The 27,253-nt window shown below is 41.8% G+C and overlaps 1 protein-coding gene across 5 annotated transcripts in view; it reads left to right on the top strand.

Moving 5' to 3' along the window:
- Positions 1-1,179: 1,179 nt before the first annotated feature.
- Positions 1,180-27,253, top strand: part of CHD8 (chromodomain helicase DNA binding protein 8) — a 62,205-nt gene continuing 36,131 nt past the window's right edge. For 2 of the 5 annotated variants that reach the window (XM_080686185.1, XM_080686183.1), the window contains exons 1-4: positions 20,252-21,225; positions 22,083-22,454; positions 23,424-23,809; positions 24,816-24,930. In XM_080686185.1, coding sequence (XP_080542311.1) covers positions 20,383-21,225; positions 22,083-22,454; positions 23,424-23,809; positions 24,816-24,930 — 1,716 coding nt within the window. In that variant the 5' untranslated portion in view covers positions 20,252-20,382. Of the gene's footprint in view, positions 1,259-14,533; positions 14,623-20,169; positions 20,218-20,251; positions 21,226-22,082; positions 22,455-23,423; positions 23,810-24,815; positions 24,931-27,253 lie in introns of those variants that run through there. The other 3 variants (XM_080686187.1, XM_080686186.1, XM_080686184.1) reach the window with 3 other exon arrangements.

Below are 27,253 nucleotides of genomic sequence, written 5' to 3'. Positions count from 1 at the left end.
AAGGCTCCACTCCTCAGTTCAAAAACAAAACTTCTGGTAGCAAGGAGAGATTTAGACTAGGACACACAGGAAAATCTCATCGACCACAAGAGAATTTAAGCCGCCATTAAATTATTTCCTATGTGTTGTGGAATTGTGCACCTGAAACCTGTATAATTTTGTTAAGCAGTGTCACCCCAATAAGTTCAATAAAAAGGGAAATAAAATTATTTCCTTTCCTATTTAAATACAGTTATTAGAAAATTACTCTCTGCTGCCTATGTTTTTAAGGCTGTCTCTTAATGGCTTTCTTCCTTACATATTATTTCTCTTTTAAGACTTCTATCATTTGCTCTATCTGTATTTACAAGTATTTTGGGTCTACTGATGAATTCAGTCCTTTTCTAAAAAAAAAAAAATGTTCTTCCCTAAATCCTGTTTTCTCGTTTCCAACGGACTCCCAGTCCAATGTACTTTCAAAGTCAGAACACTGGAAAACTTGCAAGTGATGCATAAGGATTAGAAGCATCTAGAATAGAGATACAACTTAGGTTGGTCTTACGCTGAAGTCCTGGGGAGTGAGGTGACCATAAAGGATTATTCCAGGAACTGGGAAAACCCACTGTCTTTCTAAGAACTCATTTTTTTGCTGCTTTGATTTGATAAGATCGCTTCACTCCTATGAGAGGGGGTGGCGGTTGCTTCTCGCAATATTCCAGTTTCTCCCCATCGTGAGCAAGGGACATTCTTATTACATAAAGGAGTTGGAGCTGGACCTCAGCAGTCCGACAAAACGCCGAAAAGAGCTTCACTTTCTCTAAGCACTCCCTCCTCCTGCCCCAGGGCACCAGCCCGACCCAAGATGGCTTCCCAGAAACAGGTAACTAAATGTTTTCATTTAGAGCGCCCCCAACGGCGGGGGCAAAAGAAATGCCAAGAGGCCTGAACGCCTGCGAACTGAGCCTGCCGAGAGGAGCTACCGCCAGATTTTATTTTCAATCAGGCATATCTGTGGTTGCCTAAGTACACTTCGGAGCCTTTTAGGACCTCCCACCCTCGAGAGACTTCCTGGATGGGACTCACACAACCCCGCTGGAAGAGGCCGGGCGTCGGCCCTGTCATTGGTGGGAGGAAGCTAGGTGGGCGGAGCCGGGCGCGAATGGACTACTAGCAAGCTAGATTGAGGCGAGGGCTGGCCATGCTCCGCCGGAAGGCGCCTTGTTCTCCGAAAGGGTGAGTTGAAAAGCTGGCTGGAAAGGAAGTGCCGGGACTGGTTCAGGTAGGCTTCCCGTTTGTGCCCGCTCCTCAATGCTGGTCCAGGGGTCTTTGCAAAGGCTAAGGCTCTTAGAATTGGTTTCAGTAACTCATCCTCTTCCTCGATCCACCGCCCTTTGCCCGCCCGCCAGTTGTTAAGGGATCAGGTGCTGGGTGATGCTCTGGACTGAACCATTCTCCTTTGTGAGAGGCCGGGGGAGCGGCCGGCGGCCGGCCGCTGGGCCCCAGCCGCGCCGAGCCGCGGAGGGAGCTGCCCCGGCCGCTGTGGAGTTTTAGGGCTTGTCATTGCGTTACTGGGCGTGGTGTAGGTTTTAAGGCAGCTCCTTGTTCTCCTTGCCCCTTCAGAGGAAGGAGAACTCCCCGGCTCCGTTTGGTTACTCCATACTTTGGACTCAGTAGTGAGAGATTAGGGTTATTGTTTTTTGGGGTCTTTTTTGGCTTGTGTTCTTGTATTTTAGTAGTAAAAGTGGGTAGGAACGCATGGGGTAAGCGTGTGCAGATTGTTATACATTATTATGTGTAATTTCTGTGGATCTTTAGGAGAGAAGAGCAGGCTTTTGGAGAGTGTTTAGAGGTGGGGGCGGGAGTGGGGGCGGAGAGGAGCCCAAACCTTGCCTCTCCATTGACAGGTCTGCAGAGCTTACTGGTTTTCTGTTGCATTATGTAAACTCTTCACTGGCAGAAGACCCCTCCCCTTACCTCTGAGCTAATGCAATTTCTTTATTTACCTGTCTCTGGTGTCGCAGGAAACTTCCCTGCCATTGCAGCAGCTGTGCAAATGCAGCAGCTCCTGCCTGTTGAGGGGCAGGCCTGAAGTGATTCAGGTCTTGGAAGAAGAGGTGTACAATGTAGGTATATAGGGGTGTAGATGTTTAGTCAACCACTCTTTTCAGTGACTAAGCATAGTGAGCCAAAAGTCAAAGACTTAGTATTCGATGTCTTTTTCTTTTAAAGAACGTCCCAAACACCAGCCAGAGGAGCTGCATAATCGGTGACCCAGACTGCGTCCTGCCCTCACACACACCGACAGCCCCAGATCATTTACTCCTCTGTTGTTTGAGCCTGTCCATTCTGTAGGGAATCTCTGACTGGGTTATCCTACCATCATCAGCTCAGGGCCCATCTGGTGTAGGGCACTTAGGTACTAGATGTTGCGTTTGTGATGTGAATAACGTTCTCTGTTAGTTAATTAGATAATTTCTTCTGCAGAATTTCTTTTGAGTTTGGTCACCAAATAGATTTCGGAACAGATTGTCAACCTCTTAGGGCCAGAGTGTGAGAAGCTTCCCATTCCAAGTATTTTAGAATTATCCTGTCCCTTAACAAGAGTTATGATAAGGAAAACATTTTTCGTTTAAGAAGGCCTGAGTTGCAAGAGTGGCATACCAGTGGGTCTGCAAGGCAGGATGAAGTAAACGGGCCAAAGACAGGGTAGGGGTGTGTGTGTGTGTGTGTGTGTGTGTGTGTGTGTGTGTACAGGCTCGGGTGGGAGGTTTAAAAGTGAAGTAGCAAAGAAGTAATGGATTTTGATAAGGCATTTGATGAATCAGTGTACGGGTACTTGCACAATTCACACTTTCCCCATGTTGTTTGATCTGTCTTCTGCATCTGGCCTTTTGATTTTGTCAGTTCCCAAATTGACAAAATTCATTTAGACAAGGATAGAAAATGACACAAATCTGCTGAGCTGGCTGTGAATCACCAGGAAACACAGATCTTGTGTTTCCTAGGACAGCCTTGTCTGCAGCATCGCTGGGTGCTGGAGTGGAAGAATCCTGGCATTATAATAACCACCACTGCAGAGTTTTGGTTTAAAATGAAAAATTTGACATTTTATGTGAAGGGTCAACTTTCTGATAGCTAAGGTAGGATGGTAAGGGGAAATCTGTCTTAAAAAAAAAAAAAAAAAAAAAAAAAAAAACCATTGCACACATCTTATGAAACAGCGAGATCTTTCTAAGCAAAACTACCACTTAAGATTACTTGGGGGGTGCCAAGAACTGTGCTTGCTTACTGAAAGAATGAGATTTGATATTCCCATCTGCTGAAATACTGTAACACTTTCAGAACATTCAGAGAGATGCCAAATGCTTTAGAGATACTGTGTCCACAGCCCTGCAAGAGTTAAGATATCTTCTGAGCTTACATTGAGCCTAATACCTCGGGGATAAACAGAGACAAATATTTTACTGGCCCTTTCACCCTCACCCCTAGAAGTCAGTCCTCTTCTGGGCTTGCATTTGAGCAAGTCCCTAATCTGCAGGCCTTTGCATGAACTACCCTTACACTACCGTGACCAACCTAGTACTGTGTTTACTATCTTACCTTTAACATTTGATTCTCTCATAGGCAGTCACTTCATATTTTATTCAGCTTAACTTTATAGAGCTCCCCTTTAGTAAATTTTTTATTCTTTTATTTACAAAGTTAGTGGTCTTCCTTTCATCCTCCATTACGATTTTGTTCACTTCATGGTTTTTTTATTCACTAACATTGCACCTTTTTGCTTCTGTCTTGCTGAGGCCTTTTAAGGAATGTAGAGAAACATTAATGGTTTCTAGTACCCAAGTGATAGTTGTAGTTCTATATGAAACTGTTTACCGTTGCCTGAAAGTTTATTTAACCACTTATTACATTCTAAATTTTATCCTGAATGATTTTTCCCTCTTTTAACCTCTCAGTTTTGTCTTATGTGTGTACATATATGAAGTTGTAATTTAGCTCTTTTTGTGTGTGTTCTAACTCTTTAATACTGCCTTTAAGATTTTCATTGTATTTGTATTGCAAAATAAGTCCATCTTTTTGTAGTTACTGGATGTTTTATTTTATTTTTTTATTAATTTCTTTATTGATTGCCCTAACCGGTTTGGCTCAGTGGATAGAGCGTCGGCCTGCGGACTGAAGGGTCCCGGGTTCGATTCCGGTCAAGGGCATGTACCTTGGTTGCGGGCACATCCCCAGTGGGAGGTGTGTAGGAGGCAGCTGATCGATGTTTCTCTCTCATCGATGTTTCTAACTCTCTATTTCTCTCCCTTCCTCTCTGTAAAATATCAATAAAATATATTTTTAAAAAAATTTCTTTATTGATTAAGGTATCACACATTTGTTACTGGATGTTTTTTTTTGTTTTTTGTTTTTTAAATATATTTTATTGATTTTTTACAGAGGGGAAGGGAGAGGGATAGAGAGTTAGAAACATCGATGAGAAACATCGATCAGCTGCCTCTTGCACGCCCCCTACTGGGGATGTGCCCGCAACCAAGGTACATGCCCTTGACTGGAATCGAACCTGGGACCCTTGAGTCCGCAGGCCGACGCTTGATCCACTGAGCCAAACCGGTTCTGGCTGTTACTGGATGTTTTAAATTTAAACTACGAATTTCTCATTATGCTCTTCTATAGGTATCTGTAAATTTTTTTTTGACCTTTTACTTATCTATTACTTTCTGTCCTTCACCAGGCTCTTGGTTGTTTAATGAAGCAAAATGATCAATTAAAAAATACCTTAATTCTTGCCTTCAGATTGCAGCAGGAGACTTTTAAAAATAAAACACTTAATTTCTACCCACTAATGTATGTTACATGATAATCAAAGTCCAGCAGGCTTAACCAGAAACTAGACTGGCATGGATAATTGCTTTACATTCACCTTCAGCAGTGATGGATCCAGGAATGTATTCTAAACAGTGTAGGAAACCTAGACAGTGTTCTAGCCTCTTCAATTTCAGACTATCTAAATATATTCTTATTAGTGTGTTTGCGAAGACTTCCCAGAACATCAGGCCCACTCCTATTCAAATAAAAATACCCCCAAAAATTCAAAGACAAGTCAAGGATTTTAACAAGAAACTTGCTCTTAAGCATAATTATTAAGAAAATATTGGGTTTGTCATTGAAAGAATGAAACATCCCTTTCCTCTGTACATTTCCATAGAAGTTTATTGTGTATGGCTTAATTTTATTTGGCATTTTCAGACTTTATTTCATTTTAAAAAGGCAATTATATGACATGCTATTCAGATTACTAGGCAATAATAGTACTGTGCTTCTTTTCTCCCCTGTATGTCAGCACATTAAATGTGATTGTTCTAATTCTTTTGGTAATGCCCCAATACTCCAGTACCTTCTAATTCTATAATAAGACTTTTTGGTTTTGAGTGTCTGTAATTCTTCTAAAACAATGTCAGTACTTCTCTGAGAAAGGAAGTATATTAACTTAATTCTTAATTTCACCTGAGAGAAAGGATTTTAAGCGCTGTAAAATCTTTCAGGTTTCTCCAATTGTCTTTCATTGTCATTATAGAAATCCTTGGAATATCCAAAGGTTTTGTATTTTCTTTTTCCCCACTATGTACTTCCTTCTTTTTTTAAAAAAAATATATTTTTATTGATTTCAGAGAGGAAGGGGAGAGGGAGAGGGAGATAGAAACATCAAATGAGAGAATCATTGATAGGCTGCCTCCTGTCCGCCCCACACTGGGGATCAATCCTGCAAGCTGGGCATGTGCCCCGACCTGGAATCCTACTGTGACTTCCCCTTTCATAGGTTGATGCTCAACCATTGAACCACATTGGCTGGGCCCCCACTACATACTTTCATTTTTTTCTTTCACTACATACTTTGGGGGTCCACTACATCTTTGGGAATTAGTACTTTGGGACATGGAATAATTTGTACATTGTCCCATTAATGATATGGGATTTTCTTCTTCGTTAAGTTCTTGAGGAAATGGTGATTTCAGTAGTTGGGCTGCCTTTTTAAAGTCCAAATCATAGCAGGATTTTTTTTTTTTTAAATCCTCACCTTAGGATATTTTTCCCATTTATTTTTAGAAAGAGTGGAAGGAAGGAAAGGGGGCGGGGAGAGAGAGAAAACAAACATCGTTGTGAGACACATTGATTGGTTGCCTCCCACATTCCCTGACCAGGTCCAGGATCAAACTTGCAACCCAGGTACATGCCCTTGACCATGAATTGAAACCACGACCCTTTGGGCCTGTGGCCAATGCTCTAACCCAGCCGTGGGCAAACTATGGCCCGCGGGCCGGATCCGGCACGTTCGGCTGTTCTATCCGGCCCTCGGAGCTGAAAGAGTGGAGGGTTCTCTTGCTCTCCCCTCCACTCCTTTACTTTGAATTTATATTAGTTCACACAAACACTCCATCCATGCTTTTGTTCCAGCCCTCCGGTCCAGTTTAAGAACCCATTGTGGCCCTCGAGTCAAAAAGTTTGCCCACCCCTGCTCTAACCACTGAGCAACTGGTCAGGGCGTCGATCGTTTATCAGATATACATCTGCCTAAATAAACTGAATGGGAAAAACTTTGGATTTTTGAATAGGGGCTACCAAGTTGCATGGATACTGAATTTTTTTAAAATATATTTTATTGATTTTTTTACAGAGAGGAAGGGAGAGGGATAGAGAGTTAAAACATCAATGAAAGAGAAACATTGATCAGCTGCCTCCTGAACACCCCCTACTGGGGATGTGCCCGCAATCAAGGTACATGCCCTTGACCGGAATCGAACCCGAGACCCTTCAGTTTGCAGGCCGACGCTCTATCCACTGAGCCAAACCGGTCAGGGCATGGATACTGAACTTTTCACTCGGTGGTTTCTTCATTACTTCTAATCAGTGCTCAGTCGTTCTTTTTTTACCTCTTGTCTGTGGAGTGGGGCACATTAGTAACACATCAATTCTCCTGTAAAATGTAGTGCTTTTGCTTATTTTTCAGGTATGCCTCCTGTTGGGGCAAGCTTTTTCGTAAGGTCTTATATGTAGGGAATGATCACTCCTCTCCTAAAGACCATGGGAATCAAAAGTTGAGGCAGCTGAATCTGGGCATATGAACTACCAAGGGACAGCCTGCTTAGTTGGAGAACGTAAGTTCCCATGAGCAGGCATTGTGAAGTAAATGGAGTAGTAGGAGATAGACACTGGCATCATTCCTACAAAGATGAAAAATTATTAATTGAATTACCTGGATGTTGCCCTAGACACCAGTGCTGGTTGAAGTCTTTTCCGTGGGCTTGAGGTTAAAGGGTTTCACTGCTTTCTCAGCAGAGTCTTTTCATCCCACCCAGCAGTCCTGCTATTGTAATTGGGAAACTTTTACATCTATTTCAGTATTCCATCATTATGCTTAGTAGATCAGCTCAGCCAAGTCTCAAAGGAGTAATTTTGCTTTGAGAGAAATCTTTAGAGGTACTCTTTTAAATTATTGGACAGGGAATAATAAACTTCTTTTGATTTTCCTACTGTGTGCCAAACATTGTACATTATCTTTTTCTTTTTAGATATGTTTTTATTGATATTTAGGAAGAGAGGGAGAAAGAGAGAGATAGAAACATCAATGAGAGAGAAACATCGATTGGCTGCCTCCTGCACGCCCCCACCGTGGACAAACCCACAACCCAGGTTTGTGCCTCAACTGGAAATTGAATCTGCGACCTCTTGGTGCATGGGTCGATGCTCAACCACTGAGCCACACTGGTCAGGCTGTACATTATCTTTTAATCTTCAGAATAATCCTGAAATGTATGTGATGTTAACTTCATTCTATAGAAGAGAAAAGAATAAGAGAGTGAGGTTAGGTAACTTAACTAGGAGTAGGACTCTAGTCTGTTGGACTTCAAAGTCCCATTCACTATCTAGCTTCCCCCTATTTAAAGGTTCAGTGCTGACCCCTGTGGGAGAACTCTCTTTGACCACAACATGAGACAAATAGGCATCTGGTAGCTTGTTAAAGCTGTGCCTTTAGCAGTTGTAGAACCTTGAAAATATAACATTTTTTTGTATCTCTGTCTGTTAAAAGGCAAAAAAAAATCATAGTTTGTTTCTTTTATTTAAGTTGGTTATTTTGAAGATAAGAGCATGTGAAATACTTTAAGCTCCACACGGGAAAATCACTTGGTCTGTCTTGCAAATAACTCCATATTTTTAGCTAATGCACGTCAAAGTGGCACACGAAGTTTTCATTAGTCACATGTCACTGGGGTCATTTTTTGTGCCTAGAGGCACAGGTGTGATAATAGTGCTTTATAATGTTTCTCCTCCCCCTGCCACACACACCTTTTTAACATAAATGTTGCAATGAAAACAATCCCTCATAATAAATAAATACTTATATTTTTATGTTAGGCTGAGCAAATGTATGTATATTGCCCCAGTAAAAGTAGAGCATGTAAGAGCGGTGTGTGTGTGTGTGGGGGGGGGGGGGCATAAAGAGAACCAGGATTCTGTTGCCTAAATTACATGTATTTTGTTACTATGCTGAATGACCAAAAGTGGCATCATACAAGGTGGATGTGTTGATCCAGTTATATATTCCCCATCTGTAGTCCAGAATGTTACTTTCACCTTGGTGACCGTGTGCCAGTGAAGAGTAAGATCCAGTCTAACTTGACCAAAGGACCTAAAGATTAGGCTCTTATTTTCTGTTTCAGAGAGAGCAAAACTCCGAGGTATTTACTGGAAGAAAAAAACACACATAATGAGGCTGACTTAAAAATGAATCCATGCCCTATTTTCGAGTCATATGGGTATAGTGTCATCTAGTTGCTGCTTGCCACAGCTTTAAATTGGCCACCACTGAGTCTTTATGGTCCCAAGCCTAAAGAAGATGACTAAAATTTCATTACTTTCAACACTGTCCCACTATAGAAAACAGTGTTTTGATGGGTATTGCCTGTAGCCCCTTTTGCTATATGTAAAAGCTGTGTTCAGTTTTACAGGTCCTAAAATGTGAAGATGCTTATGATTTTATGATGCCTCTTCTGAATGCTTCTGGTAGAAAAATGTGCCACTGCCCATTAATTTGTTACTATCTCTGCATTCTGAGAGAAGCCCTTGCTTTTGCCAGAAACCTCCCCATTACCTCTCACTCCCACAAACCTTTGGCTGGAAGTTGAACATGCATTCCTTCAACAAATGTATATTGAATGTCTATTACCACCCGATAGGCAAAGGGAATATTGTAATGAACAACTTACACACAGTCCTTGACCTGTAGAATTTGCATTCTAATATGGGGGGGGGAGGGCATCAAATTATTAATTATATTATAATCAGTTGTTCAGTCTGTACTACAAAAAAGTTGTGGATGTTAAAAGACAGTTTATAACAGGGGCATGTAACCAAGAGCATAATGTAGTAGGGTGGTTAAGATCGTGACTTCTGAAGCCACGCTGCCTGAATTTGAGTCTGGCACTGCTTTTGCCAGCTGTGGATGTTGAGAAAATTACTTATCATTCTGTGCCTCAGTTTTTTCATTTATAAAATATAGTTATTTTAGGCTTAAGAAAATGAAATGGGTTCTATATTTGCATTGTTTAGAAGAGTGCCTGTCATGTAACGTATACTGCATAAATTTGGCTTTTTGTCTTGAAGGTCAGGGAAAGCTTTTTTCGAAATGATGATGTTGAAATAAGCTTTGAAGGATAAATAAAAATTAAACAGGCAGAATGGAGGGGAACCAGTTAGAAGGCAGTTGCACTAGTTCAGGAGACATTACACATATAGATAATTTGGTGGGAAAAGTGAATAATAATTGAGGCCATGCATGTGAATTAGATATTCTTGAAAAGAAAATATAGAATGATAAATAAAAAGGGTTCTAAGACCAAAGCTTGGTGAACTTGAACAATTAAAGGCTGGTAGAGGAGAATAGCAGAGGAGAACTAGTTAGAGGTAGGAGGAAAACCAGAAAAGTGTGGAATATTGGAAGCCAATTGAAAAAAGTGTTTCAGGGTGTGACTGACTTTTCTGAAATCTTTATGGCCCTTCCTTGGATCCCTGAGAGTCTTAACTTAGGTCTCTCACCATTCAAAGTTGGATACTAGTGATTTAGAACATCTTGATTGTAGGTTTAGACTAAACAAAGCCAGTTAGTTGAACATGGTCCTCAGACTCTGGAATCTAAAGTGTAGTTATTCCCATTTGCCTTAAATTAGATTTAATACAGAGGAAGAGAGCTAGACTGTACATTCAAGCTCACAGGAATTAACTTGCTGAAATTAATTATTTTAGAGGCCATTAATTGGGGTGATGATCCCACTAAAACTGATTAGGTGGAGAACACTGGCAAAAACAAAATTTTTTCCCAACTATCTATCCAGCAATGTTTGTTGAGTACCATAGTGGTATATGCAAAATATTGTGCTAGGTGTTTTATTAATCCTCATTAGTGGCCCTATAACTTGATCCCTCTTTGTAGAGAGAAATGAACTAGACTCAAAAAGGTTAATTTACTTGGTGGGACAAAGATTTTAACCCTCATCCCTCTGACTTGAAAGCTCATTATACCTCCATGTACAAATATAAGTGAAATACAAAATAGAAGATAATTATTTTTAAAAAGTACTTAAAATGCTGTGAAAGCTCGTATCACACTGATTACTTTTGGCTTGACAATGAAAAGTAGGGATCAAGGAGTTTTCAGTTATTAAATCCAATGGACATTTGTTATTGGACATTTTTGCTTCAATATAATCGATCACTCTTTCTCCCCTGCAATACTCTACTCTCTTTGCTTCTGTGACATTGCCCACTCTGCTTCTCTAGCTTTTCCTTCTTTAACTGCTTGGTAGGTGTAGCTTATTCTGATTCTTAAATCCTGATGTTCTCCTGAGTTCCTCCTTAGCTTTTCTCACCAAAAAGCTCATTAATTGGGTTTCCAGCTAAGCGTTTTATTTAACCTGTATAAAGTTTTAAACACTTTTTAAAAATGCCTGGCCGGTGTGGCTCAGTGGTTGAGCATCAACCTATGAACCAGGAGGTCACTGGTTCGATCTTGGTCAGAGCACGTGCCCGGGTTGCAGGCTCAATCCCCAGTAGGGAGGCTACTGGGGGGATGCAGGAGGCAGCTGATCAATGATTCTGCCTCATTGATATTTCTAACTCTCTCTCCTTCTCCCTTCCTCTCTAAAATCAATAAAAACATATTTTAAAAAGTTAGTTATCTTTTTTATTTATTTATTCAGTATCATTTAAAACCTAAAAGATTTATATAAACTTTATTTCTGGCTTGAGAAAAATCTGAAGTTCTCTCTCAACCTTGGATGTACATTTCCATATGGCAACACTTAACTAGAGCTAAATAGCAGCCACTTGCTTTGGAATAGACATGGGGTCTCCAATTCTTCACAGACCCCGGTATTCTCTATTGTCTCCCCAACAATATTGGTGCAGTATTTCATATTCTTGCTTTGCTCTTCACACTCCCTGTGTAATCCTCACTCTTGAAAGTGCTATTTAGATACTGGTAACTCTACATCTATCACCAAGCCAACTGCTAGATTTATATATCCAACCTCCTATTGAATATCACTACTCAGCATACTATAGGCCACAAACTCAACATGGTTGAACTCAGCTTTGCCTCTAAACTCCAGGTTCTACCATTTTTTATCTCATAAGCATTAATCAGCTCTTTCCCTTCCTTCCCATCATTACCTTTTGAACCACTACATTGCTATGATTTAGGCTCTAAACATCTTGTTTGCAAACAATAAAAATCAAGTTGGCTAACTTAAGCAGAAAGGGAATTTATTGGATGGATATTGTATGGCTTACAAAATCAATGGTAATGCTAGAGAATCTGGTTTAAAAAATTATCTAAAACCAAGGGAAGTTAGAGATGTGGAAAACATAGCCAAGGTCACACCACTGAACAGTCTGTTTAAGATGATGCAGTAATACTCTGCTGTCTGCCATTGCTGAATGTTGTCTAACTGCTTGTTTTGGGTCTTTGCATTACCTGTTCAAAGTCAAAGCTCCCCTAAGGTCTGTCCAGTTAAATTAGCCTAGGGTCATGTGTATACTTTGTCTCTGCCAGAAAGTGAAGGTGAGACCTCCACCTCCAACATCCTCCTCCCTCCCCCTGCTCCCTGGCTCTGTAGTAGGAGTTAATATCCAGCCTTCCATTGAAGACTCTTATCTGAGCTATTACCCCAATGTAGGAAGGTGGCTTTTTGTTGCTGGCCAGAAAGAAAAATCAGCAAATATGACTATAGAACCCTTTTCTAGACTACCATAGTAGGCCTCCTAACTGCTTCTGTGAACTCTGTACCCTCATCCCCCAAATCTATTCCCTAACAGCCAGAGTTAGCTAACCAAAATGCAGTTCTGGCCATGTCATTCCCTGTTTCAGTGGTTCCTCATCCACCTATAAGAAAATGTGTTAGCCCTAGCCGGTTTATGCAGTGGTTAGAGCAGTGGTCGGCAAACCGCAGCTCGCGAGCCACATGCAGCTCTTTGGCCCCTTGAATGTGGCTCTTCCACAAAATACCACGGCCTGGGCGAGTCTATTTTGAAGAAGTGGTGTTAGAGGAAGTTTAAATTTAAAAAATTTGGCTCTCAAAAGAAATTTCAATCATTGTACTGTTGATATTTGGCTCTGTTGACTAATGAGTTTGCCGACCACTGGGTTAGAGCATCGGCCCACGGACTGAAGGGTCTTGGGTTCGACTCTGGTCAAGGGCACATACCTCGGTTGCAGGCTCCATCCCCAGCCCAGGTCAGGGCACATGCAGGAGGCAACCAATCGATGTGTCTCTGTCATATTGATATTTCTTTCTCTGTCTCTTCCCTCTTCCGTTTTCTAAAAATCAATGAAAAAAATATCCTGGGGTAAGGATTAACAAAAATTTTTAAAAATGCTTTAGCATGGTATTCAAGGTCCTCCTTGCAGGGTCTGGCCCTTACCTATCCTTTCCATCTCATCTCCCTCTAATTTGTTTTTTGTGATTTACACTTTGTCAAGACTGAACTACACAACTACTTAAAGTTTCCACTACATGTCTCATGTTGTTTCTCATTGCTGTGCTTAGTTTTGTTTTCCTCTTTACTGTTCCTGCTGCCTGAATATCTTTTTTGTAGCCCACTTACCTTCCCTAGTTAACTCTTCCTCCATGAAGAAAGTACTAAATTAAGTCTCTTTCATTGTTTCTTAATAGCCCTCTGCTTATTTCCTTGCACATATCACCTTGTATTATAATTGTTTACATTCGTCACTCCTGTCATAATTCCCTACTCTTTACCCTCTCCCCACATTTATACTCAAATATACTCCTATATATTGAAGGTAGAGGTCATATCTATTCCTCTTTGGTTCTCTAATACAACCACATTACTTGGTATATCATATACTCAAATGTAGAGAAAATGAAGAGGCATTTGATGTAGATCTTAGAGGATAAATAAGATTTTGATAATGCAAAGAAATGAAATAAGGATGAGATTTTGAGCCTGTGTGAATGGGAAAACAGTATTGCTGTTTACAGAAGTGGTAATTGGGTGTTCCTAGCAATAGCGGTAATGCTAGAATGTTTAAAAATAGGAGCTCTACAGCCAAGTTAATCTGCTTCCTCGTTTGTGTCCTAGAGTACAGAAAGTAGAATTTTAATGGTTACATTTCAGAGGAAATGTGGTCAGATCATCAGCAACTCTTTTTAATAGCAGTTTACTTTGGGGGATTTAAGCTTGCATATCATCACTCTGGAGTTGACTAGTCTCCTTGGGGATTAGAGTGATTTCAAGTGGCATAGCAAAGTGGACACTGGCCAGTATGCCAAAGGAGTTCAGTTTTAACAGAAATGAGATGGGGGCAGGAGATCGGGTTTTGTGGTGAGTTGAGGGGGCAGGAGATCGGGTTTTGTGGTGAGTTGAGGGGCTGTTTTGGAGGGAAGGGGCTGGGAATGTTGGAGGGCTCCTGGAAAGAGATACTGCTGCCCACGGGTTGGAGTGTCAAGAATGCAAACCAGCATTTGGAGTTGTGGCAGAAAGAGTGCTTTATCTTTTAAGAGTAAAAGGCCTCCATATCCCAGTACTGGACTGCCTCGCTCCCATGATGGAGAGAAGATATGGCCTCCTTTAATGGGTAGGGGGATAAGTTAAAGTCACTACAGCAGAAGAGTTGACAGGGCTGCTAGAAGGCAGGGAGTTCAGGAGGAGGCAGAGTTTGCCTGGAGTGGAACCCTCCCTCCTGAGTTTATGCTCTTTGGTGTACAGAATACAGTGTTGGTGGTAGGGAATTTAATCCCTAGGACTAGTTTCCCGCAGCATGAGACAGTTCCTCTGGCCAGGCCCCTTTTTTTTCCAAGCAAGCTGCAGGCTTCGCCTGGGCCCTAGAAACCGGATAGGCCTCTCCGTGCGCTCTCAACCTAACCCGAGGTGGCGGGGGAGGGGAAACTCTCCCAAGTCCCACCCTTTACGCTGTTTTGCGTTTTTGCTTCTCTGTGAGTGGCAGTCCAGTTTAGCCAATGAGGGCGTGGGGCGGGCTGGAGCATGAAGTTAGGTTGCGCAGGAGGAGGGGGAACTGGTGCTGGAGAGACAGCGAGAGGGGCGAACCGGCCCCCCACGCCGCTGCAGGTAAAGGCACCTCTATTCCTACACGAGGGTGAGGCACAGCTCCTTTTCTCCATCTGGGCTTGTCGAGCCTCCCAGCCTGTAGCTTCCGCCCTAACATTGCTCCCACCCGGGCATCCACATCCCCCCTTCCGCCCCCCCCCCCCCGCATCTTCCCGTCTTGGCCATCCCCACTCTGGAGGGCACCCCGCTAGCTCCCTCCTTCAAGTGCATGTACTTCATCTCCATTTGGGGGGCGCCAGTTGCCAGAAATCTCCCTCTTCTGCTGTATGGGCCTTACTGGCACCAACCCCGGCAGTATGAGCAGGTAATCTACCCGGGTCCCCGCCACCCCCACCCCCAGTCGCGTTTCCCTGTTCATAAACCCCTGACTTCCTTACCTTACCCCTTCCCTCCTTTCATATGAGTATATGATTTCTGTAGTTTCTCCTTTACCCCCTGGACATACGTACATTCTTTTAGCTTTCATAGTTGTCTATTTTGCTTTTCTTGTTTATTCAGGAGGGCTCACTTTACATCTTTGCCCCCAAATGTCCATACATCTGATTGAGGTGTGAGTGCTTTTTCCTTAAGTAATTGGGAAAACGAAAACAGGGTAGTCACATTTAGCAATGAGAATAGCGAAGATAGAGAAAATGGCCTAGGATCTCAGTCTTCTTGAGAAAATCTGAGTGGCTCCAAGTTAAAAGCTCCAGTTCTTATGGTCTGTACCCTTCCATCCTTTGCTGTAGATCCCTTGCTGACCCTAAATTGTGATTAAATTCACCTTGGGTGTTTGTTTCCCATTTCTTTATAAAATTTGAGACCCTTTGGGTCTCACAAATGTCTCCATGGTACAGTTTTTAAATCCTCTTTTAAAATTATATTGGTGATTTTCATTTTAGGCCTTCTGATTATTTTATTTTCAAGGGATTTCTCATTTCAAATTAAGCTGCTTCTGAGCTTCTTGTGTTTCAGTAACATGTGTTTATATATCTGTCTGCAGCTGATCCTCTTCAAAGGATACAGTTTCCAATAACAAGATTTATACTTTGAAATAAAATAGTTTGTTATTTTCTGAATGTTAGAGCAGTTAGAGGTTAAATGGGCATCAGTGGTACTTTGTAAAAGTACGTATTTCCCAAAAAAAAGAAAGAGTCAGCATTTGTCAATATGGCATACATTAGCTCTAATAGGATGGTCAGTACAGAGAAATCTGTGAACGGAGAATGGATGTTATCTATTAGACAACTGTTGCAGTGTTTCTCATCCATCATAAGCAATAACTATGATAAACTCCCTTTTGAGAGACCATAAGAAATCATATCCCACTACAGGTGTCAATAACCCCTGAGCCAGGGATGCTTCTTTTTTCTCTGCTCCAGCACTCGCTGCCCCCATCTCTTATACATCCTTACTAGCCAAGAAAATTTTGTCCAGTTTTACTGATATAAGTAACCTAAACACTGAGGTGTGTGTTTTCTCTTTCCATTTGCTAAATATAAAATTAGGAGATTGAATACACATTTTCAAACTACTGTGCCTTCCATCTCCCAGTTGAGAGTCACTGCTTTATTGCAAAGTATGGGGAGATTGAGATGGGAAAGTAGAATAGAATTAAAGTCCTTTATGATTGGACAATTGAAATGGGCAAGGGTAAGAAGATCTGTAAAATAAAAGGAGAGTTAGAACTCTAAAAAAAAAACCACAAAACCTCAAGAAGAACTATATTAAAGGTGATAAAACTGCAGAAGAACAAGTTTAGAATTACATTGAAGGAAAAGAGAAGAAGGGGGTGAGTCCTAGCTGGTTTGGCTCACTGGATAGAGCATCAGCCTGCAGACTGAAAGGTCCTGGGTTCTAATATGGTCAAGGGCACATGCCCCAGTTGTGGGCTTGATCACCAGTAGGGGGCGTGCAGGAGGCAGCTGATCAATGAGTCTCTCTCATCATTGATGTTTCTATCTCCCTCTCCCTCTCTGAAATCAATAAAAATATATATATTTTTTAAAAAGGCAGAGGAGGTGAGATGCGGGACTATTATATAAAGTATTTCCTAGTGTAAACTGGCTTGTTATTTGGAGAATATAGGTGATGGTCTTGGATTTTAACCTTAACTGACTAGTTTGTTTCACTTCTCCCCAACTCATCCCTCAAGGTTTCTGTCATTAGTTTGGAATTAGTAAAAGTGATGAATTGTAACCATTAAATTCTGTCTTTCCTTTTGAGCACGTGTATATTTTGGGCAGGTATGACTTCCTTATCTAGGTACTTGCTTTACTTGGTGCATCTAAGTGCTTCATATATTTCTGTGCTTAACATCTATTTTTACTACCAGGTTTGAACCATGGGATAGATGAGCTTCGTAAGATAGGCCAGCTGTGGATACAGCCAGGATGACCCACAAGTAGGAATAGAAGGAGGGGTGAAGAAAGTTGGAGATATGCTGGGAGATGTTTAATCTTTTGAGGAGCAAGGACATCTTAAAGGTGGGAGTTAGAAAAGGAGCAGGAGACTAGGATTTAAAAACATGTACAAGCCCTAATGGTTTGGCTCAGTGGCTGAGCGTAGGCCTCTGGACCAAAGGGTCCCAGGTTCGATTCCGGTCAAGGGCATGTAGCTCGGTTGCAGGCTCCTCCCTGGCCCAGGCCCTGGTTGGGGCTGTGTAAGAGGCAACCAATCATGTGTTTCTCTTACATCAGTATTTCTCTCCTTCCCTCTCTCTTCCACTCTCTCTAAAAATCAGTGGGAAAATATCCTCGGGTGAGGATTAAAAATATGTACAAGAGCCCTGGCTGGTTTTGCTCAGTGGATAGAGCATCGGCCTATGAACTCAAGGGTCCCAGGTTTGAGGCCTGCAGACTCAAGGGTCTGGTCAGGGGCACATGCCTGGGTTGCGGGCTCGATCCCCAGTAGGGGGCATGCAGGAGGCAGCCGATCAATGATTCTCTCTGATTGATGTTTCTCTCTCCCTCTCCCTCTCCCTTCCTCTCTGAAATCAATAAAAATATATTAAAAAAACAACACCAGGGGTGGGATGAGGGGCATGCAATAGGAGGTAGGGGAGGCTGGGAGAAGGTCAATGGGGGAAAAAAAGAAGATATATGTACTAATATATGTAGTATTTTAAACAATAAAAAAAATTTTTTTTAAGTAAAAAAACAACAACACCACATGTACAAGATGAATTAGATCAGTAGAAGTGAGTTGATGGGATGGGACTGAGAAGCAGTGAAACTTGGTGGTGTGTCTTTAAGTCAGTGATGAAGTTTTTTTTAATTATTGGGCCCAGACTGAACCAAGAGAAGCAGAAATTTGACCTAAAAAACTGGGAAGGGAGATAAATGGTAAATGTATTGACCTGTAGAGACTTAGCAGGAAGTCGTGGAAAGGACAAAATACCCCATGGAAGAAAAGGCAATTTATAAACTATTACCAGCATAAACTAATTAGTGGAAACTTTCATTGTAATTTTTATATGGCATCTCTTAGTTATTTAGTGTAACTTCTCTGATAGTAAATAGGAGATGAAAGATAATAGGTAAAAAGTAAGGGCATAACTAGAAAAAAGTTGATAATAGTGTTGAGGAAGTTTATAAAATTATAAGAGTAGATTTTTATTAAACGATCACTTTTCGGATCACCATTTAAAAAAAATGTTTTTATTGATTTTTTTTAGAGAGAGAGGAAGGAGAGGGAGATAGAGAGAGATACATCCATTGGCTGCCTCCTGCATACCCTCTCATGCCCCCATCCCCCACTGGGGATTGAGCCTGCAACCCAGGCATGTGCCCTGACCAGGAATCAAGCCAATCAATCTTGGTTCATGGATCTATGGTCAACCATTGAGCCACACTGGCCGGGTGTGATCACCATTTTGAGTAAATTGTTTAACATTGGTGGAGATGCCATGTAGATTTCATAATTTTGACTGATGTACCAGCTACTGATGAGTCTGTTCTTTTTATCTGAGTCCAGGATATATTTACCCATATTACTATATTGTTTTGTAAGGATAACTGGAATGGGTTAAGGAAGAGGAAAAGTTTTGGGGTTGTATGGAAAAGCCTTCTTCAGTAAAGCCTATACTGTATCACTGACAGATTTCCTCTCTACTGCCTCTAAAACTTAGGAGAAATGGTCTTATCAATCAAGACTTTCCAAGATTGTCAAATATTGACATCATATGACAAAGAACAGATACAACTTTTTTATATAGTTTAGTTATTGCTGATGTACTTATAATTCCTTTTCTTAGTTTTTCCTTTTTCGAGCATTCTCATGAACTTGAAGCCCCAGGTGTGGATTTAGTAAACATACTTTCAGTTATTTGTAGAACAGTTTTTCAAGATGGAAAGCTTTCTACTGTCTCATCTTAAAATTAGGGAATACTACTTAGTATCTGTAAGGCCTGAATGGTTCATACCAGATACAGCAAGCTAACATATTAATTCATTAAATGTTTTTTGAGTATTTACTGTATATATGATATCCTGCTGGTTCTTTAGGGATCCACAAATAAATAAGACATGGTCCCCATTATCAGGAACTTTTTTGTCTCTGCGAAGGAGGAGCTGGACCACCATGCAGGATTGTGCAGGGTGTACATTGTACATATTCATTATCAACATTGATAATATGACAGTTTTCCAGCAGATGGCAGACAAGCATCTTCAGGAGCAGGCAGCTTTTTATAATTTGCACGAGGGAACCATTTGGGCCTTTAGAGGATATGAACAAGAGACTCATCATTTTAGTATAATTTTAGATATAAATACTTTCAATAAGGTGTAAACAGTGCTGTGGTATTTAAAGAAGGTGAGGGACCAGGTCATCACAAACTGTTCTGTTGTTAAAGGGGTTCACCTTATGGAGAAGAAGACCTTTAAGGGTGGGAAAGATTTCAGCTGTGAGAGAGGTTAGGGGTGTGATGGGGTGTTCCAAGTTTTTATCTTAAATATGAGAAAGCGGGGAGGGGATTCAAAACAGAAATACTATGTGTAGGTTAATTAATATGTTAACTAGAATAAACTTTACAAAACTTCCCGGGTAAAATTATACTATAACCTTATTAGCAAGACTGTACTATGAGCTTGGTTAAAGGTATTATTTTTGCCATTAGTAAGTAAAAGTATCTAAAATACAAGGGAAATTTATAAAATACAATATATTCAGAAACCTCTATCTGCAGCCACTGAAATGCTGCTAGTATATCATTAAGGTCTGCCAACTTAAGAAATCTAAGTAGAAGGTGAATGACTATTAAATTGTCTGATCTTTACCTAAGAATGATAATTGAAAAGGAAATGGACAAAGACACCTGAATGATCTTGACAGACAAAAGCTTCAAAGTGTATAGGTGTAAGAGTCCAAAAAGGGGGTTGAGTTTATTTTTTTGTCTCATTTTGAAGCAGAAATGTGGGTGTTTTCTTCTTTATTTCCGCCTCAGATTACCCATATTTCCCTCTTACTATTTTGTTGTGATTTGATATTAAGGGTGGTACCTAAGAAGGAGAAATTTTTCCTGGGGTCACCTACTTTGCTTATTTTTCGTTTGTCTTCCCACAACAGGAGTTCTACCATCTTCCTCTGAAGACCTAGCCATCTTGCTCCATGAAGGTCAGGACAATCTGACATGCACTTGTTTCTTGCCTCTTTACCTGAAGAGTAGTCTTCCATTGTGTACATTTTTTTCTTAATAGGGGAGGGGAGGGGAGAGCCAGTACCCCCCCTCCCCTTCCCTCCCTAGATCTTGGGGGAAGTACCCTCCATTGCTTTCCCAAGATGGCAGACCCCATCATGGATCTGTTTGATGACCCAAATTTATTTGGCCTGGACTCTCTGACTGATGACAGCTTCAACCAGGTCACACAAGACCCCATTGAGGAAGCCCTTGGACTACCAAGCTCTCTGGACTCCTTGGATCAGATGAACCAGGATGGTGGAGGTGGTGATGTGGGGAATCCATCAGCAAGTGACCTGGTCCCCCCACCAGAGGAAACAGCCCCCACAGAACTTCCCAAGGAATCAACAGCTCCAGCTCCAGAATCTTTAACCTTGCATGATTATACCACTCAGCCCGTCAGCCAGGAGCAGCCAGCCCAACCTGTCTTACAGACACCAGCGCCAACATCAGGACTTTTGCAGGTCTCCAAGAACCAGGAGATCCTGAGCCAAGGGAATCCTTTCATGGGTGTCTCTGCCACAGCTGTGTCCTCTAGTAGTCCTGGAGGGCAGCCACCTCAGTCAGCCCCTAAGATTGTTATCCTTAAAGCCCCACCAAGCTCCTCAGTCACTGGTGCCCATGTGGCACAAATTCAGGCCCAAGGTATCACCAGCACAGCTCAGCCCCTAGTGGCTGGCACAGCCAATGGTGGAAAAGTCACTTTTACCAAAGTGCTAACCGGCACTCCCCTTCGACCAGGTGTTTCCATTGTCTCTGGTAATACAGTGTTGGCCGCCAAGGTCCCTGGGAACCAGGCTACTGTTCAGCGCATTGTCCAGCCCAGCCGACCAGTAAAGCAGCTGGTCCTACAGCCAGTTAAGGGTTCAGCTCCTGCTGGAAACCCTGGGGCCTCAGGGCCCCCACTGAAGCCTGCAGTTACACTGACCTCTACACCTACTCAGGTGACTTGAGTGAAAGGGGGAGGTGAATTTTGGTTTAGTAGAGGGCCCAGCAACTGTGTGAGAGAGAGCACACAGAGCTAGCTCTAGGAAATCCTGAATAAATTCCATCTTTGCTTATTATCAGTGTTGACATCCACGTACTTACTGCTTATCAGGTAGAAGCAGTTAATGTTAACATTTTTTTGAACCCTTACTACCTATTTACACTACCTAGCTGATACTGAACAGGACAGCTACAGTCCCTCTACTTACAGAGCTCACGGTCTGACAAGCAAGACAGATGGCTAGACAAGAATTCACAATAATGTATGATAGAAAGTTTTATGAGGAATAAGGATGCTATGGGAACAAAGAATCATTTTTGGGGAAAAGTATTTATATCTGTAAGACTTAGACAAGCTATGTGTATCTTTCCCCTGTTCTTATTACTGATTGTCCTCCTCCTACTTTGCCTATTGAAAAGGCTAGTTTCTATTCTAAGAAAATAGAGGCTCTTGCCTCTGAAAAAAGGGCCAAAGAGTTTAGGAGGGAGGGCAGTAGTATTAAGTAGGACCTGTAGAAAGAAACAATGAGAAGGTGGATTTCAGTTCAATATAGACTTTTGTTCTAAGAGAATTCCAAAAAGTGGAATGACTACATTAGAAGATAACCCTCGTATCAGGAGTTTTTAAAAAATAGGCTTGATACCTGTGCTACAGAAAAGACTCTATCAAGACAGATAGGAGGATGAACAAAATGAATTATACTTTGTTCTACCTCTCAGTTTTTATGTTTTTAGGATGAGGAAAACTGCTGTAAATACTTAGGTGTATATTATTCTTTAATGAACTTCTTGCAATTTCCTTTCTTCACTCTAGGGTGAATCGAAACGCATCACCCTGGTCCTCCAGCAGCCACAGTCTGGAGGTCCCCAAGGACATCGGCATGTCGTGCTAGGGAGTCTACCAGGGAAGATAGTGTTACAGGGCAACCAACTAGCAGCCCTGACTCAAGCCAAGAATGCCCAGGGGCAGCCCGCCAAAGTAGTAACTATCCAGCTGCAGGTGCAGCAGCCACAGCAGAAAATCCAGATTGTACCACAGCCTCCATCATCACAGCCGCAGCCCCAGCAGCCACCCTCAACCCAGCCGGTAACGCTCTCCTCTGTGCAGCAGGCTCAGATAATGGGACCAGGACAGAGCCCAGGACAAAGACTTTCAGTACCACTCAAGGTGGTACTACAGCCACAGGTGAGACTTACATGGTTAGGGAGGAAAATAGACCTCAGTCCCTCGCTAGTACCCTCAGCAACCACTCCTTGGTGAGGGCCAGTCTAGACTCATACCTCTGAACTGAGATGTAGACTCATTTCTTTCACCCATGGAAACCTTGATTTAATTATATTATGGAAAGGTTTGAGGGTTATTGTTGGCTCTGGGATAAGGGGTGATTTATCTCATATTTGTCTTTGAATTGTTTCATTTACAATCTTGTCCTACCTTTGTGAAATAAAGATGGTTTTAAATATCTTCATTTGAAAGATAAATAGTCTTAATGAGGCCAAGTGATTATCACTCCTCCCACCCCCCAGGGAGATAAAAGGTAGGTTAAGAGTAGAATTTGAGTTTTTTTACTTTAAGTCCAAAGACCAGTATTAGCTATATTGTGTGAACATTTTCTAGAATAATGGAGATGGGTATTGACATTAGGAGCATGGCTAAAGGTTATTGAAGTTTAATTTGGCACAATTTTGTTTTGTTTTGTTTTGTTTTGTTAATCTTCACCAGAGGATCTTTGTTCCATTGATTTTTAGAAATAGGGGAAAGGAGGGATGGAGGAAAAAAGAGAGAAACATTGATGTGAGAGAGACACATTGATTGGTTGCCTCCTGCATGTTCCCTGACCTGACAGGGACACGCCTAGGGCCAGGGATCGAACCTGCAACCCAGGTACCGCCCTTGACCAAGAAACAAACCCATGACCCTTAGGTGCGGAGGCTGATACTCTAACTGAATCATGCCAGCCAGGGCTAACTTGGCACAATTCTTGTTGTTTTTTACCCCCTTCCCACAAAAAAAAAAAGTGTCTAGATTTAGTGGGATTTGGGTCTGAACCTGATTCTTGAGGAATTAGAGAACTAAAGTTTCTGGCCCACCTGCTTCAGAGCTGTTTTATTTATCTACAAGCATGTTGACATTTTAGTGTTTTCATTTCTATAGGCTAGCTCTTCCCAGGGGGCCTCTTCTGGACTTTCTGTAGTTAAAGTCCTGAGTGCCAGTGAAGTGGCCGCTCTGTCCTCACCAGCAAGCTCTGCTCCTCATATGGGGGGCAAGACAGGAATGGAGGAAAACCGCAGGCTGGAGCACCAGAAGAAACAAGAGAAAGCAAATCGGATTGTAGCAGAAGCCATTGCTAGGGCCCGTGCTCGAGGTGAGCAGAACATACCTCGAGTCCTGAATGAGGATGAGTTGCCCAGCGTTCGGCCTGAGGAGGAAGGTGAAAAGAAACGCAGGAAAAAGAGCAGTGGGGAGAGGCTCAAGGAAGAAAAGCCAAAGAAAAGCAAAGCATCTGGTACCTCTAAAACCAAGGGCAAGAGTAAGCTGAAGTAAGTACTACCCTTTGGTACTCTGATGGGACATTTGAGGGCAGTGCACTCATTTTTACATTAATGCTGAGAGGAAATACTTGTATTTAGCAGCAACATAGTTCAAAGTGATCTGTCTGCTGGTGTCTGTCAGAGAAGATAATAAGGCCTTTCTTTTCTGTCTTAATGCTTACATGATTTGTTAAACAGAAATTTGCATATTTTGAAAGAGAATCACTAAGGCACAGGAAAAGATCCTTGTGTTTGGGGTTACATTTAAAAACTGTGACTATGTTTTCATATATTCTTCCTGACTTGGTATCACTGTAGTGTGAAGAATTCCTCGATATCCCCCTACCACCCACATTAGGAAAAGAGCTGCTGAAGACATAGCTGCCCTGTTCTTGCATCTCATCTGTGAACTAGAAAAGGCAACTGCTGATAGTCTTAAGCAGTGTTGACAGCACCATGCTTGCCACGTCATTCTTGTCACACTGAGTGTTCTCTCCTTCATGTCTCTCTTACAGCTTCACTCCTTTCTCCTCAGCTTCTATTCCCTAGGATTTTTCAGCATTTATGGTGAAATTATAGTAATTCTTTATATTTGTATATGATATTTTAGCTTTTAGAAAACAAATTTCATGTCTATTATTTTAGTTGAGCCTCAACAACTGTCAGACCAGGTATCATCAATTTTTACAAAAGAAGAAACATGCTCAGCTAGTGACAGAACTGGGACTAAAATAAGGCCTTATAATTCTTAGTCTAGTATTCATTCTGCTCTCTTATGCTACTTTGCCTCAGATATTTGTAAATACAGTGGTAGTAAGGATTTGACAAATCTGTTGTAGAGGTCAGCCAGTGGTTTAGAAACCCCAAAATCTTTGCCAGACACCCCACAGACTAAAGATCTAGATCCTTCTGTCTGTCTGAAAGCTTCATCTGTAATGGTTTAGATTAATTATATTTTCTTATTCCTAAATTTTCCTTGCCCTCATTGAAAATGATTTTGTGTTTTCCATTTTAGCACCATCACTCCCGTGGTGGGTAAGAAGAGAAAACGTAATACCTCATCTGATAATTCAGATGTAGAAGTCATGCCGGCCCAATCACCCCGGGAAGATGAAGAAAGCAGCATTCAGGTAAAAGAAAGAAGTTACAGAAAAATCATGTTTAATTCTGAGAGTCAAGCTAGGAGTAGATACTAAAAGACTATAAGCCTATGCATATTTCAACAGTTTTTCTAATCCAGAGATAGGCCTAAAAGGTAAAAGAGATGGGACCTGGTCATGGTCATGTCTTTTTAAATCTTTGCCTTTTAGGCAAAAAGCATATTACTGTAAAAATAGCAATATTCATTTTCCTAAATTCTAGTGTTTCAAACACTAAACAAAAATGAAATTATGTTGCATGATTGTTATCATGGATATGTCCGTACTTTGGTTTCTGTTAGAAGTATTCCTTTTGCCTTACCTTTTCTACACTCAAGAGTTCTGACTCTGAACTGGGGTGCTCAAGCGCAATGTTTTTTTCTACCTTTTGATGATAAGGGGCATTGGAAGAGAATAAAAGAAGCCAGATCAGAAGAACTTGAGTTTTCTATCTCTGATTGTTGCCTTGTGATACCATCTTTGGCTCCAGTTTCCAACCATAGATAGAACCTGGTATTAAGATTCAGGAGACTCTTTGGGCCTGGCCCATTTACTTAACTTAGCTGTATCTGTATTCTTTTTCTGTAAATGGAGATTTGGACTAAACAAATCTTAAGTGCCTCTCTAGCTATTAATATTTATCAGTGCCTTCCTTCTATCTTAATATACATTCAATACATTGAAAAACTGATGCTTGTTCTTCTGGGGAAAATTAAGAATAGCCAAGGGAGCATCTGAGATCTTGCTTCCCAGCATGTCGTTAGTTTGGCTCAAATAAATAGATACAAATATTAAATGTCCATTGGTGTAGAAATAGTTAAATGAAATTATGAGAACTTTTGTAATAGACCACTACATGGCAATTAAAAACAATGAAATAAAAAAACACAATGAAGTAGAGTAAGGTATGCTAATCTGGAAAACTCTCCACATTAAAAGAAAAAGCTAGATGTAGAATAGTGTATATAATGTAGGCATACCCCCTTTTATTTTTCTTCACATATATTGCATTTTTTACAAATTGGAGAAAAGTCCCTCCACCAGCAACAAGGTTATGACTTGCTGAAAGAGCTCAGGTGATGGTTAGCATTTTTTTTTTAGCAATAAAGTAGTTTTAATTATCTACTTTTTTTTTCAGATAATGCTATTGTACACTAAGAGAGAGATTGTGTACATGTATATGCACCTTGAAAGGAACTGTGGGCCACGAGGCTGGGGTGGGCACAGGGGCAGGTCTTGGCCCATCCTCTGCGCCCTCACCCGGCCCCTCCCACCGCAGCCCCGGGTCCCCTGTCTGCTGGCAGCCCCACTCCCACTGCTGTCGCTCCCACATGCTGATGGCACCGGGCCCGCTCACACCCGCTGACGGTACAGAGCGATTGGGGCTGGTGCCAGCAGTGGGTGCGAGCAGGGCTGGCGCCGTCAGCAGGTGTGAGCAGTGGCTGCTGCCCCGATTACCCCTCAGGAGCAGGGGAAGGTGGAGAACTCTCAGGGCCAGCAGCAGGTGTGAGCAGGGCCAGCACCAGCAGTGGGTGTGAGTGGTAACTCTGGCGCTGGCAGTGGGTGCAAGAGGCAGCTGCCGGCCCTGATTGCCCCTCAGGAGCAGGGGGAGGTGCAGAAGGGGAGGTGGAGAATCCCTAAGGGGCAATCGGGGCAGGCAGCCACGGTCCCTCCCCGACTGGTCAACCTCCCATGTCCCTCCCCAGCCCCGATCATGCACTGGTGGGGTCCCTCAGCCTGGCCTGTGCCCTCTCGCAATCCAGGACCCCTCCGGGGATGTCGGAGAGCCGGTTTCATCCCGATCCCGCAGGCCAGGCAAGGGACCCCACTGGTTCACGAATTCGTGCACAGGGCCTCTAGTTATATATATATCTATATATTTATATATCTATATCTACATATATATATATATATATATATATATATATATATATATATATATGTATGTATATATATACACACATATATATATATCATTGAGGAAAGGGGTTGAAGGGTAAGTGGGTCATGGTTACATAGTTTCAAATTGGTTCTTTGGAATCATGAAGTGTTTTTTTAAATTCTTTGACCATTTATCATTTTGTTATTTAGGTTAAAAATATACAGGGTGGGGCAAAAATAGGTTTACAGTTGTTTATATGGAAAATCCTATCTAATAAAAGTAATATGCAAATTAACCATCACTCCACCACGCCCACCAGCCAATCAGTAGCAAGTATGCAAATTAACCCAACCAAGATGGCTGCAGCCACAGAGAGAGCAGGAGGGAGGCTTGGGTTTCCCTGGCGATGGAGGAAGCCAAGCTTTCCGCACA

Source organism: Plecotus auritus, assembly GCF_963455305.1.
Source record: "Plecotus auritus genome assembly, chromosome: 1".
In the NCBI taxonomy this organism is placed as follows: domain Eukaryota; kingdom Metazoa; phylum Chordata; class Mammalia; order Chiroptera; family Vespertilionidae; genus Plecotus; species Plecotus auritus.
The sequence above is the reverse complement of the archived record's forward strand: the minus strand, read 5'-3'. Positions and strand labels throughout refer to the sequence as shown.